This window comes from Bos taurus, chromosome 28 (assembly GCF_002263795.3).
Source record: "Bos taurus isolate L1 Dominette 01449 registration number 42190680 breed Hereford chromosome 28, ARS-UCD2.0, whole genome shotgun sequence".
NCBI classification, from domain to species: Eukaryota; Metazoa; Chordata; class Mammalia; order Artiodactyla; family Bovidae; genus Bos; species Bos taurus.
Window position 1 is genome coordinate 39,215,848 of NC_037355.1, and position 16,753 is coordinate 39,232,600.

Consider the following 16,753-nt stretch of genomic DNA (forward strand, 5'->3'; position numbering starts at 1 on the left):
CCTCTGGATCACCAGGGACCCCCCAGAGTTAGTGTTTCTTAATGTAAATGTCACTATAAGCCAGTGTGTACCTTATACCAGGACCTCATTTATAGAAGGCAAAGTTCTTAGTGGGTCGTGGGCCACTTTCTGTCTCAAGCCAGTGCCTTGGGAGATGTTTATGCTTGCATAGGTCAGTGGACACATAGGTTAATGGGACGCAGGAAACAAAGCCCCAAAGGCTACATCCATGATGTATTCTTCTGACCAGGACTTACACAGGCCGGGGTGGGTGGAGAGGAGTGGGGAGGGTGGTGGGAGACGCTTACTGTGCAAAAGAGACAACTGAGATGACCCCAGAGGGTCCGCCCCAGGGACACAGGCACCAGAAGCAGTCTCTAGTCCCAGTTGGAGCTCTTTCCATGACAGCAAATGACTTCCAACCATCTTTCTTCCCCCAGGGCATATGAGCATACATATGAGCTCCGGTGGATACACATACACGTGTACACACATGCACACGGGTGCTCAGCTTGTCAGCACCTCAGAACACGGAAGAGCCTGGCTCCTGACCCGTTCTCAGGCTTGGCTGCAGCTCAGATCCCCGCTTCTGCTCCTCATCCTGGCCCTCGTTATGCAACTCTTTTCTAATTCAGCTTTCGGCTATACACCATTTGGATTCTGGGTCCTTAATCCGATGGAGCTGAAATGAATGAGGCCAGACTCCGTGCTGGCTTCACAAAGGCTACACTGTCTAGCTGATGAATGGGTTCCTTCTGTCTGGGGCCAAGAAGATGATTTGGAGGGCGAGGGGGCAGCAAAAAAAGAACCCAATGTCTAGCGTAATACCCTGCATGTGCCAGCACGTGGAATGGCCCTTTATAATGGAGGAGCCTGGGCTGAGGCAGCCAGAGAAGAGCTGGGTCAGCTGGGAGAAAGGCAGAGAGAATGGCAGAGTCTGGGACCCTGCCCACTGGCTTCGGGGAGCTGGAGGTGCTGGCCGTGGGGACGGTGCTGCTGGTGGAAGGTGAGCCAGGCAGGATCTGGGGTGGAGCGGAACTCAGCAGGCCCCCAGAATGCAGGTCACAGCTGCAAAGCTGGCAAGGAGACGTTCCCAAACCATACTCCTCTGTGCTTAAACCCATAGGGTCTTCTGATGGCTGTACCTGAGGGCTGCAGCTTGCAGCCTGGGAGCCAAGAGAGAGAAGCCGGGCATGGGACAGGGAGGGAGGAATTTTGAGAAGGGGATGTCTGCCCAGGGCATGACCAAGAACCAGGCCTTTTCATGTCCCTGCTGTCAGGAGAAAGTTGAATCCACTCCCTGGAAATCCTGCTTAGAATCTCATGTAAGATCAGGCCCCTGGTAGGCTGTGAAGACAGTCAGCTCTGACACTTGCTGTCTGAGTCACTGAAACCAAGACACCTAAGCTCTCTGACCCTCAGCTCCCTGACATTCCAAATGGGTGGTGGTGAAGGCTAGATGTGATCAAGGTATAAAGTGCCCACCTAGACAAACCCAATATTCAAGTTCATTCACTCCCTTGCAGCCCCACATTGCTTTCACCATCTTCTTGCCCTCAGCCCTAAGCACTTCTGCCCTAAGGGCAACCTGGGTCCATGAGATGCGAGCTGCAACCCAAAATCCCTAAGATGCTCACTGAGGCCAGGGCTGGACCAATAGACCCTAGAGTTGGGTGAGCCCAAGTCTAGGGCAGAGGGGGATGTAGCCTTTGTTCAAAGCAGGTTCAGAGACAAAATCAACACATTTGAGAATTGACAGTGGGGAGGGAGCAGCCACCACCAGGCTGGCCCTGAGGCCCTGGACCCCATCGGTGGCGGCCTCAACCCCCTTTCCTCTCCTCTGGGAACCCTGCAGTCTAGCATCCCTCTAGGTCCTCAAACGTGCCTTGAAAGTTTACAGCTTTATGTTTTTGCACGTGCTGGTCCCTCTTTCTAGAATGCTCTTCCACACCCTGTCCTCCTTGTGAATGCTCACGGTTTGAAGGCAGGATCCTCCCCAATCTCTCACTTCACGTGGGAGAAGCTGAGATTCAGGAGCCTAAAGGGGCCGTCAATGAGTGACAAAGCTGAGACTCACGGCTGGCTCTGTCTGCCACTGGGCGCCCCTGCCTGGCGTCCCGGAAGCTCCCAGTTCTATCGCCCCCTCCTTTCTGAGCTTCTCCCTAACATTGTTCCAGAGCCCTTGGAAAGGGCATTGTGAAATTTGAAAAAGCTGAGTTCAAGTCCCAGCCCTGCCCCTTACTAGTGGTGTACTTAGGCCAACACCTCTGAGCCTTGGCGTCTCCGTGGCAAGTCGGGAGGACGGTGTCCAGGTGAAGACTGAGTGGGAGGATCCGTGTAAAGTGCTCAGCCGGGCGCGTGATAGGTGCGCAGTGGCTGTCCATAACGGGGATCGCGCTGGCACAGACCGTGCTGCACTTGGCTGATTTTCTTCCTCGTCTATCTCTCTATCAGACTGTGCATTGGTAGAGGGCAGGGTGTACATTTCATGGCTTTCAGTATCTGAGGGCCAGCCTGCCTCATAGGCACTTGATGAGCTGCAGGGAGATGGCTGCTAAGTGTGAGGGGGTGGGGGGTTGTAGAGGGCCTATCCATTCCGTGGGCCCTCATTCTGACCCCAGGAGGGCCTCGCAGCTCCGGTGCCAGCTCTCCCCTTCTTTTCAGCTCTTTCTGGTCTCAGCCTAAACATCCTGACCATCCTCTCTTTCTGCAAGACCCCAGAGCTGCGGACCCCCAGCCACCTGCTGGTGTTGAGCTTGGCGCTGGCCGACAGTGGAATCAGCCTGAACGCCCTCGTTGCAGCCACGTCCAGCCTCCTCCGGTACCTGCCCCCACCCTAGTCCCTGGGCTCTGGGGCCTGACCTCAGGGCACTGGGAAGCAGGCCAGAGACATGCTTCCTACCTGTAGAAAGCTATAGGGGAGAGGGCAGGCAGACCAAACCAGAGTAAATCGGAATTCCAGACCATGCCTGCAGAACCACAGCTGATTTCTGGAATACAGGCGTTCCTTGGACCTGACCATCAGAGCTGGCTGACTGTGGGGACTAAGAGCCTGGGCCCTGCAACCAGGCTGCCTAGGTTGGAATCCTGACTTTGTTATTTCTATTTCTCTGTAAATTATGTATTATTACCCAACTCATACGGTTGTTGGAAATATTATTTGTAAATAATTTAAAACAATGCTTGGCACCTAGGAAGCCTTAGATAAGTATTTGTGAAAGCAAACAGGCTTTTGACAAGTGTGTAAGACCTTACGTGACCGGGGTCTTCCAATGCGGTCTAAGAAGGTGTTTATAGGATTGTTTTCTTAAGCAGATGGATCATTCCTGTGGAAGCTAGAGCCCCCCCGCCCTCGCCCTGCCTCTGTGTACGAAGGCTCAGGGCTGAGTGTAGGGTCTGAATCAGTGAGGATTCCTTGCGCTGTTGTCCTCTGCTCCTTCCCAGGGTGGGGGACGGGCAACTGAAGCTTCCGCCCTGCCTGACCTGTGGGGTCGGAAGCTGGGAGGCCTGGGGTCTACCCTCTGACTTTGCCTTCCTGTGCTTTGTGACACTGGCTCCGTACCTTTCCTCTCTGAGCCTCAGGCGCGAACTCTCGGTGCATCATGCTGCTCCATTTCCTGTGACATAGGCACCCGATTACCAGGGAGACTCTTTGATCCAACCAAGGTGCCCCTTCACCCCAGCGGCTCGATCCCTAAGGCCTCAGTTTCCTCATAGCAAAACAGATACTAACGCCCTTTTCTAAGGAGCCGAAGGTGCCCTCCAAGCTGCTGACAAGCGGGTGAGGGAGGGGGACGGGGCGAGGGGGAGGGGTCACGGGCACCCCGTGTCTCCCACAGGCGCTGGCCCTACGGCTCGGAAGGCTGCCAGGCTCACGGCTTCCAGGGCTTTGTCACGGCACTGGCCAGCATCTGCAGCAGCGCAGCCGTCGCCTGGGGGCGCTATCACCACTTCTGCACCCGTAGGTCTCTGGGCTCCCCGTACTGAGGGTGGGCAGAGCGAAGGTCTGCTCTGCATTTCCCAGTTCAGGGAAGTGCGGGTGGGTGTAAATGTGCCTGAGTGTGGGGTGTGGGCCCCCAAGAAAGGGAGGAGGGCGGGAGAGCACAGGAGAGATGTTGAGGCACCTGCTGGAAGGTTCCCTGTGCCCCTCACTGTGGCCTCAGGCAAGTCAGGGGTCCTCTGTGAACCTTGGTCTCCTCCTCTGCACGGATGAGTTTTGTAACCAACGTCACACTTTTATTTGGAAACTCAAATGGGATTCTGGATACAGAAATTGCGCTTGAAGACAGGCACTGTTGGGAGGCAGCAGAGAGGTGGTGTGTGTGAGACAGACTGGGCGTGTGCCTTTGCACCTCATACTTCCATGGAACCTCTGCCATGCAAAGGCTTCATGAAAAGGAGTCTAGTTCAAGACTTCCCAAGCTGTATTGTCAGATTCCCTCTTCATGATTAGACATATAAGTGTACCACCTGCTCTGTTATTTACCTGATGCTTTTCTTAAGTGACTCATTTTTTAAAATTTAAACAACTGCTTTAGTCTCACTCTAAAAAGTATCTGTGAAATCACAAAGTTAATGTCATAATTTTAATACACATAAAGGTAAGAAACACATTCACCCATAGACCATGTAGAATCTCACTCACCATGGCAGAAACAAGCATTCTTTGGGGGCTGTGGCTCAGTCACCCCTCACTCAAACCCCCAGCTTGCAGACTGGGAAACACAGGTTCAGAGAAGTCAAGTAGCTTGCCCTGAGTCACAGGGCTACAGGAACCAAGCTGGGATTGTGGTGGCCTGGATGCCTCAGAGGGAGCCTCCCATTTGTCCCCTGGGCTCTGAGTCCTAATTCCCCGGCACAGAGGTTACTCAGGTTCACAGCTAACATGGCCTTGAGCCATGAGCATCAGTCCTCTGGAACTGCAGATCTGCCCCGTGGACACTTGGCTCACTGCCCTCCACAGTGTCACATGCTTCTGTCCAGGGCCAAAAACACAAGCGCCTTTGTTCTCCGCTAATGCTGACTCCTACCTGCCTCCCCTGACCTTGGAGCTCCTCTTCCACTGCTTCTATCCCAGCCCTGTCCCCACACTTCCCGCAGATCATCACTCACACCTGCACGCACACCTGTCTCTCTGCCATCTCCCTCTTTCTCTCCCTCTTTCCCTCTCTTCTCTAAAGAAGATGGTACAGAGTGTCTCTAGGAGACTTCCACATCCATTGTCTCTTTTATTCTTCATAACAATTGTCAGAGGCAAGGATTATCATTCCCAGTTTATGAAGAAGAAAACTGAGCCTCAGAGAAACTTAACTTGCCTGAGGCACTGCTCTGTTAAGCATCAGCACCAGCATTTAAGGACATTCCGCGTGACCACCAAGCCCATTGTGTTTTCACTCTGCCAAGCTACCGCCTCCCCTCCACCATCCTCCTCCTGTGTCCCACGCAGGCAGCCGACTGGATTGGAACACGGCCGTCTCCCTGGTGTTCTTCGTATGGCTGTCTTCTGCCTTCTGGGCAGCACTGCCCCTCCTGGGCTGGGGCCACTATGACTATGAGCCGCTCGGGACCTGCTGCACTCTGGACTATTCCAGGGGGGACAGGTGAGGTGTGGGCAGCAGCTTCGAGGCTTCTTTCCATGGGAATCTGGGCTTTGATGCACTCTGGACTATTCCAGGGGGGACAGGTGAGGTGTGGGCAGCAGCTTCCAGGCTTCTTTCCATGGGAATCTGGGCTTTGAGGCACTCTGGACTATTCCAGGGGGGACAGGTGAGGTGTGGGCAGCAGCTTCGAGGCTTCTTTCCATGGGAATCTGGGCTTTGAGCCTGTAGGACAAAAGTGTCAGCTGAAAACCCAAATGGGGATGTGCCAACATCTGCCAGACAGTCTCAGCTCCTTAGCCATGATCCCCATGTACAAGTTGACAGCGGGACTAAGGAAAGCCCATTCTGAAGACTGGCCAAGGGATGGGAATGTTACGCAAGTTGGGGTGCAGAGGTGGGCCCCAGAAGGGGTCCTGTCCAGGGAGCTGCGTTGGTTATAACAATGCTGATCTCCTGTGTTGGTCATAACAGTCACGGAGCCCCATGACCCCTTTGCCACCTTCAGCACAGTCGGATCCCAGCTCTGATTTATTGACTCCTACAGGGAGCCATATCCTTGGTTCTGTAGTGTCAAAGAATGTTAAGATCTTTGCACTGGGAGGGACCTCTTTGGCGCTGAGAACAGTTCTCTGGACTCTCTGAGCATTTGCTGTGGGCCAGGCCCTGGAGAGACAGCAGTAAATGCGTGGTGGCGCCCCCATCAGGAAGCACTCCTCCATTACCGCCAGGCCCACTGGGCTCTGGGGAGTCCAGGGCTCCCTCTAGGGGCTGCCTCAGGGAGGGACCACATGGCTCCAGCCCCAACCTTGCTTCTGCTAGAGGCAGGCACACCGCATTCATCTGCTTGACATGTTTATTCATGTTCACTCATTTATTTATTTGGCTGTGACGCGTTTTAGTTGCAACAGGATCTTTCATTGTGGCACACAGGCTTAGTTGCCCCATGGCATGTGCGATCTTAGTGCCTGGATCAGGAATTGAACCCACATCCCCTGCATTGCAAGGTGGCTTCTTATGCAGTGAACTGCCAGGGAAGTTCCTACTCATGTTTATTCCTAATGCACCTGCCTTGATGACAGGCTTCTCAGGTCAAACCCACTGGAGAACGCAGGGGCTGGTCTAATGTCCTCCAGGGAGTTCCCTGCAGGTATCTCCCCCGCTGGTGTCCAGCTCCTCTGGCAACCCTCCCTCCCACCCCTCCTTAGTGGACAGCAGCCAGATGTGGTCTCTGCTGCACAGAATGTCAGTCTGCCTGCCTGTGACTCCCACCTGCTCCTGGTCAGCCCTGTGCCTCCCCATGACCACTCCCTGGGACTCCTGGTTCTTCTCTGGTCCCTTCAGTGGTTTCTCCACTGATACAGTGTGCAGTCTCATCCACAGGACCTTCCTGTGAATGATCCTCCTGGTCAACTGACATCTCCATTTGCTAAACACATTTCCCAAACAAATGGTCCCGTTCTCCGTGTTTGGGGCACATACAGAGACAAGGGCTGAGCTTCCCTGAACTGCCCAGCAGCAAATCGAAGCCGGACTATTCTTTGTCCCAGCTCCTTGGCCTAAAGGCAGATTCTAGGAGGACCTCATAGCTCCTGGTTCCCAGGAGAGTTCAGCTGGGACCCGGGAGCACCCATAGTCTGAATACTCACCTGATGGGAGGAGTTCCCTGCATCTGACTGTCTAGCCCGAGTCTGATGGGCCTTCTTGGGCAACTGATCATCTCTGAGAGGCAATTCTTGACTTCTCCATCCCCTCTGCCTGCAGAAACTTCACCAGCTTCCTTTTCACCATGGCCTTTTTCAACTTCCTCCTGCCCCTCTTCATCACAGTCGTGTCCTATCGGCTCATGGAGCAGAAACTCGGGAAGACCAGCCGTCCCCCGGTAAGGATCAGCTCCGAGAGGAGGAGAAACACCAGGGAACATGAACAATGCGATTGCAATCAGGGGTTCTCTGTGTTTTCAATGATCAGGAGAGAAATCTAGCTTTGTATGCAGAGCATGGGGTGTGAGGGCAGAAACACACCCTCCCCTCCCGTTGCTGGAGATCGCCAAGACGTGGGAGGAAGAAGCAGAGCTGCCCAGGTTTACCCAGACCCCATAATACTGAGAGGCAGGGTGGCCGGAGGACGTCACCCTTCCTGTTACCCTTGCTTCTTCCCGAGGATACGAAGATTGGCACAAAACCCCGTGCATTTTAAATGGCTTCAGGATGTTTCATCTAACTGCAGGCACAGACTGTTACCACAGAGTAAAATCACACCTGCACGCACATTTGTCCAAGAGAAACAATGATTCAAAATAAGCCCTCCTGGCCAGTGCTCAATTTCTGCATTAATATCCTCTTACCGGATTTTTTTTTTTTTATCACCTGAACAGTCTCTAGCAGATGAGTCATAGCTCTAAAGATACAAAAAACGAAAACAAGCTAAAAAAGCTCAGGTACTAATGCAACTTTATGTGCATTATATCATTTCAATTTTGCACCCACGCTCTGAGGAAGGAAGGCTTTATTGTCCCTATGTCACAGATTAGAAAATTGAGACTGAAAGGGGTTATTAGCTAAGCAACTGGTCAAAAGCGGCGCCATTGGTAGCAGCAGCATTGGATCAAACCCAGGTCTGGGGCTCTATCACTCAAGTGGGCAATCCTAGTGCATGAAAGAAGCACCCTCTTTGTTGAAACACTTCATCTGCCACATTTTTTCCCCTTGTGAATTGGAGAAACGCTGTACCAGTTAATTGTAGCTGTGGACCCAGGGTTTCCTGGTCACAGAAGGAGGGCGAAGTCTGTCCGGGTGTTTTCCTGTTCATCACCGCCTCCACGGTTGCCTGCCTCCAGGAGGCGCCCGCTCCTACCCCTGCCTGGGTGCTCAAAGCCGCCACATTCATTGGAGGTTCAATGGGCCAGCAGACAAGGCTGTCACACGGATTTTCTCATTTTTCCCAGTTGACTTTAAACCATCCGTCTCACTAGCATCAGCAGGGGTCGCCACGCACTGTCCCAGGGACCTCAGATGCGAGTTTAAGTTACCTTTGTTAAAGGGCGACATGGTCGGTTAGAGAATAGGCACTGATTTTTAGCGTCATAATTTTAACCTGAGTGTATGTGCTGCTGCTAAGTCGCTTCAGTCGTGTCCAACTCTGTGTGACCCCATAGACGGCAGCCCACCAGGCTCCCCCGTCCCTGGGATTCTCCAGGCAAGAACACTGGAGTGGGTTGCCATTTCCTTCTCCAGTGCATGAAAGTGAAAAGTCAAAGGGAAGTCGCTCAGTCGTGTCCGACTCTTAGCGAGCGACCCCATGGATTACAGCCTACCAGGCTCCTCCATCCATGGGATTTTCCAGGCAAGAGTACTGGAGTGGGGTGCCATTGCCTTCTCCGCTGAGTGTATGTGGCGAATCCTAATTTTGCAAATTCCATTCTGAAAATAGTACGGAAATCGTGCGCCCTCCTGTGGCCACTTGTGGTACCACGTCGCCCGCTGCCTGGTTGGTTGAGTCTCTCACAGGGTGGAAAGCGGCCGCTTTGACCCCAGGACAGGTTGAGCCGCCAGTGAATGCAGGAGCTGGTTGCAAGGTAGTTCTGGGACAGAGTTGTGAGGGCAGCTCAGCCTGGGGACCTTTATACACACAGCTACACTCACGCAGCCCCGGGTTTCTTAGAGAACAGACGGAGAAGGAAGCGAATCCTGTACTCCAGTCGCTGCCTCCAGGCAAGTCAGGCATTATCAGGCCACTTTTTGGACAAGGTCACTGAGATCAAGAAAGCTTGCATGAGAGGCCTAGGGTCAAGCATCTTAAACAGAAGAGAGATTCAGCCGGTCCCAGTTTCCTCCACAGGCTCAGCACCTTCCCACAGCCCTGCCAAGCTGGTCCTGGGACCTCATAGGGCTGCCAATGCTGCCCTCCTTTAAAAAAAAAAAAAAATTAGAGGATAATTGCTTTACAGTGTTGTGTGGTTTCTGCCATACAACGTGAATCAGCCATAAGTATACACATGTCCCCACCTCTTGAACCTCCCTCCCACACCCTACCCCATCACACCCCTCTAAGTTGTCCCAGAGCTCCAGGTTGAGCTCCCTGTGTTATATAGCAACCCCCGCCCCTGCAAGTTATGTTGTACATATGGCACTGTGTATGTTTCAATGCTACTCTCTCCACTCTTCCCACCCTTTCCTTCCCCTGCTGCGCCCACAAGGCTGTTCCCTATGTCTGCATGTCTATTTCTGCCCCGCACATCGATTCATTGGTACCATTTTTCTAGACTCCACATATATGCATTAATATAGGTTATTTGTTTTTTTTCTGACTTACTTAACTCTGCATAACAGGCTTTATCTACTTCACTGGAACTGACTCAAATCCACTCCTTTTTATGGCTGAGTAATATTTCATTGTATATATGTACCACAACTTCTTAATCCATTCATCTGTCATTAAGCATCTAGGTTGCTTCCGTGTCCTGGCAATTGTAAATAGTGCTTCAGCGAACACTGGGGTACATGTGTCTCTTAGAATTGTAGTTTCCTTGGGGTTTGTGCCCTGGTGTGGAATTGTGGGTCACATGGTGGTTTTATCCCTAGTTTTTAAAGAAATCTTCATCCTGTTCTCCATAGTGGCTGTATAAGCTTACATTCCCACCAACTGTGATGCCACCCTCCTTCACCCATGTCTCCGCAGGTGAACACCGTCCTGCCAGCCAGGACGCTGCTGCTCGGCTGGGGCCCCTACGCTCTCCTGTATCTGTATGCCACCATCGCGGATGCAACCTCCATCTCCCCCAAGCTGCAGATGGTACAGACACCTCCAGCACTCCAGTGCCCTCTCCCCATCTGTGCACCCCTGTTTCTCCCCATCTCTCTCTCTCTGGCTTTATAGCCTCCATGATAGGCTTGCTCTTCCTCTTTTCCTCTGAACGCTCGTAACTCACCGGGTATTTGCTTGTCCCCCTGGTCACGTGGGGCCACTGCTTGACATTGCCCAGGCCTCACGTGAGATGACAGGGACAGCCAGCCAGATGGTGATGCACGCACTCTGGGTCCAGGGACTGAGAGTGGTGTCTGGGGAGGAGCAAGATTCCACGCACCATCCGGCCACTAGTCAGAGAAGGCTTAGCGGCTGTGGAGTCAAGCCAAGGGCAGATGCTTGGCAGCTGAGGCAGGGCGGGGTGGGGGGAACGTTGGGTTGGGGGGGGGGATGGTGGTCACCCACTGGGACCAGGGAGAGGAGCAGCGGCTCTGAAACTTCTTTCCTGGATTTCTCCGTCACAACAGGTGCCCGCTCTCATTGCCAAGGCAGTACCCACAGTCAACGCCATGAACTATGCCCTGGGCAGCGAGATGGTGCACAGGGGAATCTGGCAATGCCTCTCGCCACAGAGGAGAGAGCACAGCCGAGAGCAGTGAGCCTCTCTGGGGGGCTTCCCAGACCCAGGCCCACCCTGGCCTTCCTGGACTGAGCCCCTGCCTGGGGAATCCTGTCCAGCAGCCTCAGGAGCCAAGCTCCAAACACTCACCCTTCATCCCCGATGGCCCTTTGAGCCTGGTCCAAGGCTGGACACAGGGGATTCAGAGAAAAACCAGACTACATGGAATGAGCCCGGACTCTGGAGCCACACGGACCTGTGTTGGCCATAGCTCTCCACATAGAGGCTGAGAGACCTTGGAAAAGTCACACTCTCTGACTCTGCTTCCTGGCCCCTAACGTAAGGATGTTAATACGGACTTTGGGTCTGTCGTGAAGCTTGAACTTGGTAGCATATATTCATATACACATAGAAGCTGCTGCTCATTAGTACAGCTCTTAGGATTCAGAGACCTACATAGAAAGGGTGAGAGCCCCAGGTCTGGTTGTGGGAGCTCAGCCCAGGCTGCCAGTGTTCAAACACCTCTTATTAAATCGTGATCTCGTACAGGTGACTTCCACTTCTTGGGCGTGTGTTTCCAATTTGTGAGGCATGACGACAGAAATTGTGACTTGACCATGCAGAAGGGCCTAGCACCTTACCAGGCACGTATGAAGTGCTCATGAAGAGTCGCCGTCACCACCCTCCAGTTAAGACAGCTGGCTGCACGTTGCTTAGTTGCCAACATTAAAAAAATTAGGACAATTTGTTTAGAACTTCAGGCACCTGGAGGTGAGGCCCCGCCAGCCTGGAGGAGGCTCCATGGTGACGGTTTGGGGCACAGAGTGGCTCTGCCCTCCGCCCAGGGCATGTGCTCGCCCGCCAGCTGCAGCTCGTGTGCTCCCTCCGGAGCCCGTGGCATCTGAGTCTGAGACACTCGTGCTGGGGCCCACTCCTGGACACACCTCTGTACCTCCCATGGGATCGGCCCCTCAGGGACAAGGCATCGAGGTGCACGGGCCTCGATGGCACCCAGGCCTGGTTCTAGGGGGAAATGGAGATGGGTGGAGGACGGCTGAGGGCGCTGCAGAAGGTCTGACGATGGAGGGGCAGCTGACCCAGGCACCACCTAGGCAGGAAGTCTGAGAGCGAGTCCCGTGGAGCTGAGGGAAGGAGGTGCTGAGTCCCTGGGGTGGGGGTGGGGGAAGGGCATGAGAAGAGCATCTGAGAACCCCGCAGACCAGGGTCTGCCTCTTGGCTTTGCAGATGTAGAAAATCAGGCCACAGAAACACAAGACCAGAAGTCTGCACAAAACAGAGGCTGGTTCAGTCATTTTGCAGAACCTCGTGGGGTGAGGACAGGACCAAGTCTTCGCGCAGCACTGTTTCCAGGCACCGTGAAGACAAGATATCACTTGGCCTCACTCCAGCACCCACACAGGGTTCTTGCCTTGGCCCCGGAGTGGGGCCAGGGTGGGGAAACCCTGGGGCTTGATCCAGGCTCGTACACACACTGAAAACGCAGCAAAGCAATGGGTTCTGGGGCCCAGAGATGCTGACACTGCCCCCACAGCCTGTGGGTCTTAGAAGCACAAAGTCTCTAAGGAGGGACGAGGGGCCACAGTGAGAAGAGAGGGGAGATGTGCCCCAGAGTCCACGAGAGAAGGGCTGGAAGGTAAGGGGGGCTGAAGACTCCAGCAGGAGTAGCCCATGTCCCTAAGCAGATCACACCCCTGCCTGTGCTCAGAGAGGAGGGGGGGAAGTTAGGTTGACTGGGCATGGCCAAAGAAGGCGTTACCTTGAGCCCTATATCCCCAAGTTGTAACTGTCCAGAGCTGGGATGGTGGGCTTGGGGCATCTCCACGCTGAGCTGGGTCGGCCAGAGATGCGAGGGACTGTCAGCACCTGGTGGGGAATGACCAGAGCCCCCCCTGAAACTATCAACTCAGAAGCCCCAAGCCCACCCACACCCCTGCATCTCACTCATGGGCTGGGTTTAGGGAGCCTCATCACCTTTGGGTGCCACGCCTGGGACTATATAAAGCCCAACTTAAAAGCCACAAAGTTTGTGTCCTAACAGTGACCATTCTAAAGATCCATGATTCCCGGGTTTATTTAAGCTCTTTTTAAAAGAAATATAAATTGGGAGATTGGGATCGACATATAGACACTATTGATACTAGGCATGAAATAGATAACCAGTGAGAACCCACTGTTTAGCACAGGGTCCTCTACTCAGCGCTCTCCTGTGATCTAAATGGGAAAGAAATAAAAAAACAGGGAATATATGTACACATATGGCCGATTCACCTTGCTGTGTATTAGAAACTAACACAACACTGCAAAGCAACTATACTGCACTAAAATTTCTAAAAAAAATAAATATAAGTACAGTGGAATAACATGCCCTCATCTCGCCCCATCTTCTTGCTGGGAAAGATGACTCTGCCTATTGACAAGTGGACTTGAATTAAAGTTGCAAATACAGTAGCAAGTTGTTTCTGAGGTAAAGGAATATATAATCTCTAGCCTCCACCCCAATATCCCCCATTGGAACAAGGTTCCTGGGGAGAGAAGGACTTCGTACCTGATTAATTAGCAAAAAAAGAAAAGAAAGAAAAAGAAACAAATTACTTATGGCCTAAACTATGTCTATTTTCTCTTAAAAGTAAAGGGCTTTTGCACATTTTTCACATGGATAAATTTGACAGCCAGGTAGTTGGCCTGATTTATTTACATCTTTCCCCTTGCCACAAAATTGAAAGGATTTCTGCTGTTTTCCCTGTTAGAGTTCTAGTTCAGTTTTTTTCAAATACAAGCTCACTGTCCCACTGTCTCCTGAATTGTTTTTCCCATCTCAGTAAATATCATTAATATCTGTCCTGTCATAAGCTTAAATGAAGAGAAAAGGTGGGGGGTCAGGATGGAGAGCAGTGTGGGCAGAAGTCCTTACCTCAAAAATGAGGGTGATGAAGTACCTAGTTTCTGCCACAGGGTGGCAGTGCTAACTCAATGATCAATTAATTCAACCTGGGCCTTCAGCGCAGATGTCTCTTGAAGAGCCAGGAAGTCTCAGGAGGCTGCTTCGGTGAATCATAGATTTCTGCAAGATCCCAGACAAGCTTTCTTTTCTGCTCTTGTTATAGAAGCGTGATGTCTACTTGCTTTCCCCTCCAAGTAATGTTATGATTCCACATCTCTCCTTGAAGGGCACGGAATTGCACGCCCACTGTCCACAGGACCCCCAGAGGGCCCTAGCCGGCTCCCCTTCCCTCTGCCTGCAGAGCAGTCATTGACAGGGCAGCCAGATGTCAACCTCTCAGGTCTTCCCGTGCATGGGATGAGGTTAGGAGGTCTGGTCTGGCTTCTGCCTCTAAATTGTGAGAAGTTGGGACAGTGCCTGAATTTTTCTTACTTGGATTGCTTATCTAGAAGCAGAGGTGATATATCTTCTGCCGACATTACACGTGGAAACGCACTGTAAACTGCAGTCACCGCAAGGACTGTGCGCGGAGAAGTGGCTCAAGCCCCGCCGAGCTGCCGCGAGCGGCGCTGGGTGATGGGAAAGAGCTCTGGAAAAGCCCCGGGTGAAGGCCGAAACTCCTTACGTCTTCCCTGTCCTCTTGGCTGAGGTAACTTGCTGCTCCCCTATTAGTACTTCTCCCTGGCGGGGACCTAAAGGAAATCAGTTCTGAATATTTATTGGAAGGACTGATGCTGAAGCTGAAACTCCAATACTTTGGCCACCTGATGGAAGAACGGACTCGTTGGAAAAGACCTTAATGCTGGGAAAGAGATTGGGGGCAGGAAGACAAGGGAACGACAGAGGATGAGTGGTTGGATGGCATCGCCGACTTGATGGACATGAGTTTGAGCAAGCTCCGGGAGTTGGTGAAGGACAGGAAAGCTTGGCATGCTGCAGTCCATGGGTTGCAAAGAGTCAGACATGACTGACCGACTGAACTGAACTGAACTGGCCGGGACGCTGCACATCTGTTCCCTCCCCCCTGCTCCCTGCAGCTGTTGCCACAATGGCCTCCATTGTCTCCCTGTGAGGCCTCCTCCACCCAGCTGCCCTTCCTTTCGCAGCTGTCAAGACACCTCCAAGTCCTTCTCTGTTTAGATGAGAGACAGCATGGCAGCTTAGAAAGCACTTAGGTGTGGGTATCAGAAAGACCTCGCATGAATCCAGGTTGGGCCGTTTTTCAATGTGTGGCTGAGTGTGAGCAAGTTTCTTATCTCTGACTTTGTTCCGCTTCCACCAAAATGACCTTGTTGGGGTGGCATATTTTAAAGCCCATAGTATGTAGTGGGTGTTCAATAAATATTAGAGTCCGACCTTATCAACAACTCCCTGATTTTTGCTATCACTCAAGAAGGGGGCATACGAAAAAAAGAAAGAGGTGTACAGGAGAATTATGATTGAGTGATGGTTTTATGCAACATGTGTCCCCTCCACATCTTTATTTAGTTCCCCCACCACATCCTCAAAAACATATCCTCAAGCTCATTGGCACCTTTGAACCATCTTGAGACCTGGCGATTCAAAGCGGTCCCTGGACCAGAAACATCTGAATGCTTGTTAGAAATGCGGGTTCCCATACCCCACCCCAGACCTCCCAAATCCAAATATGCTTTTGAAATAACCCCCAGGACCTCTGTGTGCATCTTAAAGATTGAGAAGCACAGTGGAGTTTTACAGACGGTGATGTCTGGTTTCCTCCCGTGGAGACTGATGTAATTGGTCTGAAGAGCTGGCTGGGCTGGAGGCTTTTAAAAGCTCCCAGATGATTCTGTTGTGCAGCCAGGATTAAGAACCATTGATTAGGGGTGGGGGTGGGGGTTATGGACACTCATTTTATGAAGAGTGATTTAGCTGAGATTTACTCTGAGTCAGCTCTGAGGCCATTCTTTGCTGTTCTATATAAATACATTATATACACACACACATATGTATCTCCACACACACACATATGCATATACTTTTCTCTCTAGAAATCTATTTCTTTGTTACTCACCCCATCTTACCCTATGGCTTGCTCTCATCTTTCATCTTGTATTAATTCCCCAAATCCCAAAGATCATGAACCCAGCAGCAGTGTTTCAGCCTAAGTAAGGCTTTTATCACCATGATATCATTTACAAGAGAATAGGGTCAGGTCTTGTAATCGATGGAGAGACAGTCATAAAGAGGTTAAACATACTGCTTAAGGCCATATAGTATGTGGGGAAGCCTGGCTTCCGAGTCCCAGTCCAAAGATTCTGGGGTATCAGAGCTGGCAGTTCAGATGCCAGCTGGTAGAGAGCTGGGCTTCTCAAGCCATAAGGTGCACATGAACCATTGTTAAGGGCACATTCTGATTCAGTAAGTCTGAGGTGGGGCTAAGATTCTACATTTCTAACAAACTCCTGAGTGAGGCCGATGATGTTGAAGCTGTGGTGTATTTGCCCGGGGAAGCACACTATGATCCCTAGTCCCGATGGGATCTGGAAAGATCCCTTTCCTTTCCCAGTAGCTGAGCCGGTTGTTCATTCAGCCTCCCTCACCTGCCAGACAATCCTTACCAAAGTTTCAAGGTGTGACATCCGGCAATGGACATCTGCTGATCGCCATGCTGTACCTCAACCCACCGCTGGGTGGCGCTCTGGGAACACCTCCCTGCAGGATTTCACGTTGAGCAACTCCTTGGTGTTGGTTCAACAAATATTTATTTAACCTAATTATATCAGGATACCATTTAAACAAGACAGTCAAGGTCCTCATGAGCAGTTTACATTCTAAGAAAATAAACAAGTGTATAAAATAGATCGT

At 52.0% G+C, this 16,753-nt stretch overlaps 1 protein-coding gene and 1 long non-coding RNA gene across 4 annotated transcripts; one reads left to right on the forward strand and one right to left on the reverse strand.

The window, feature by feature from the left end:
* The first annotated feature begins 834 nt into the window (after nt 1-834).
* On the forward strand, nt 835-11,521 carry RGR (retinal G protein coupled receptor). Of its 3 annotated transcripts, none has more exons than XM_059882409.1 (7): nt 835-1,006; nt 2,715-2,821; nt 3,840-3,961; nt 5,447-5,600; nt 7,362-7,479; nt 10,278-10,391; nt 10,871-11,521. In XM_059882409.1, exons 1-7 carry the CDS (start codon nt 851-853, stop codon nt 11,000-11,002), a joined length of 903 nt encoding a protein of 300 aa, XP_059738392.1. In that variant the 5' UTR covers nt 835-850; the 3' UTR covers nt 11,003-11,521.
* On the reverse strand, nt 5,216-7,365 carry LOC132344148 (uncharacterized). Its single transcript, XR_009493274.1, has 2 exons — nt 7,247-7,365; nt 5,216-5,822 (listed from the first exon to the last, which is right to left on the reverse strand). It is a non-coding gene; the product is annotated as an uncharacterized lncRNA (long non-coding RNA).
* Nucleotides 11,522-16,753: the final 5,232 nt, after the last annotated feature.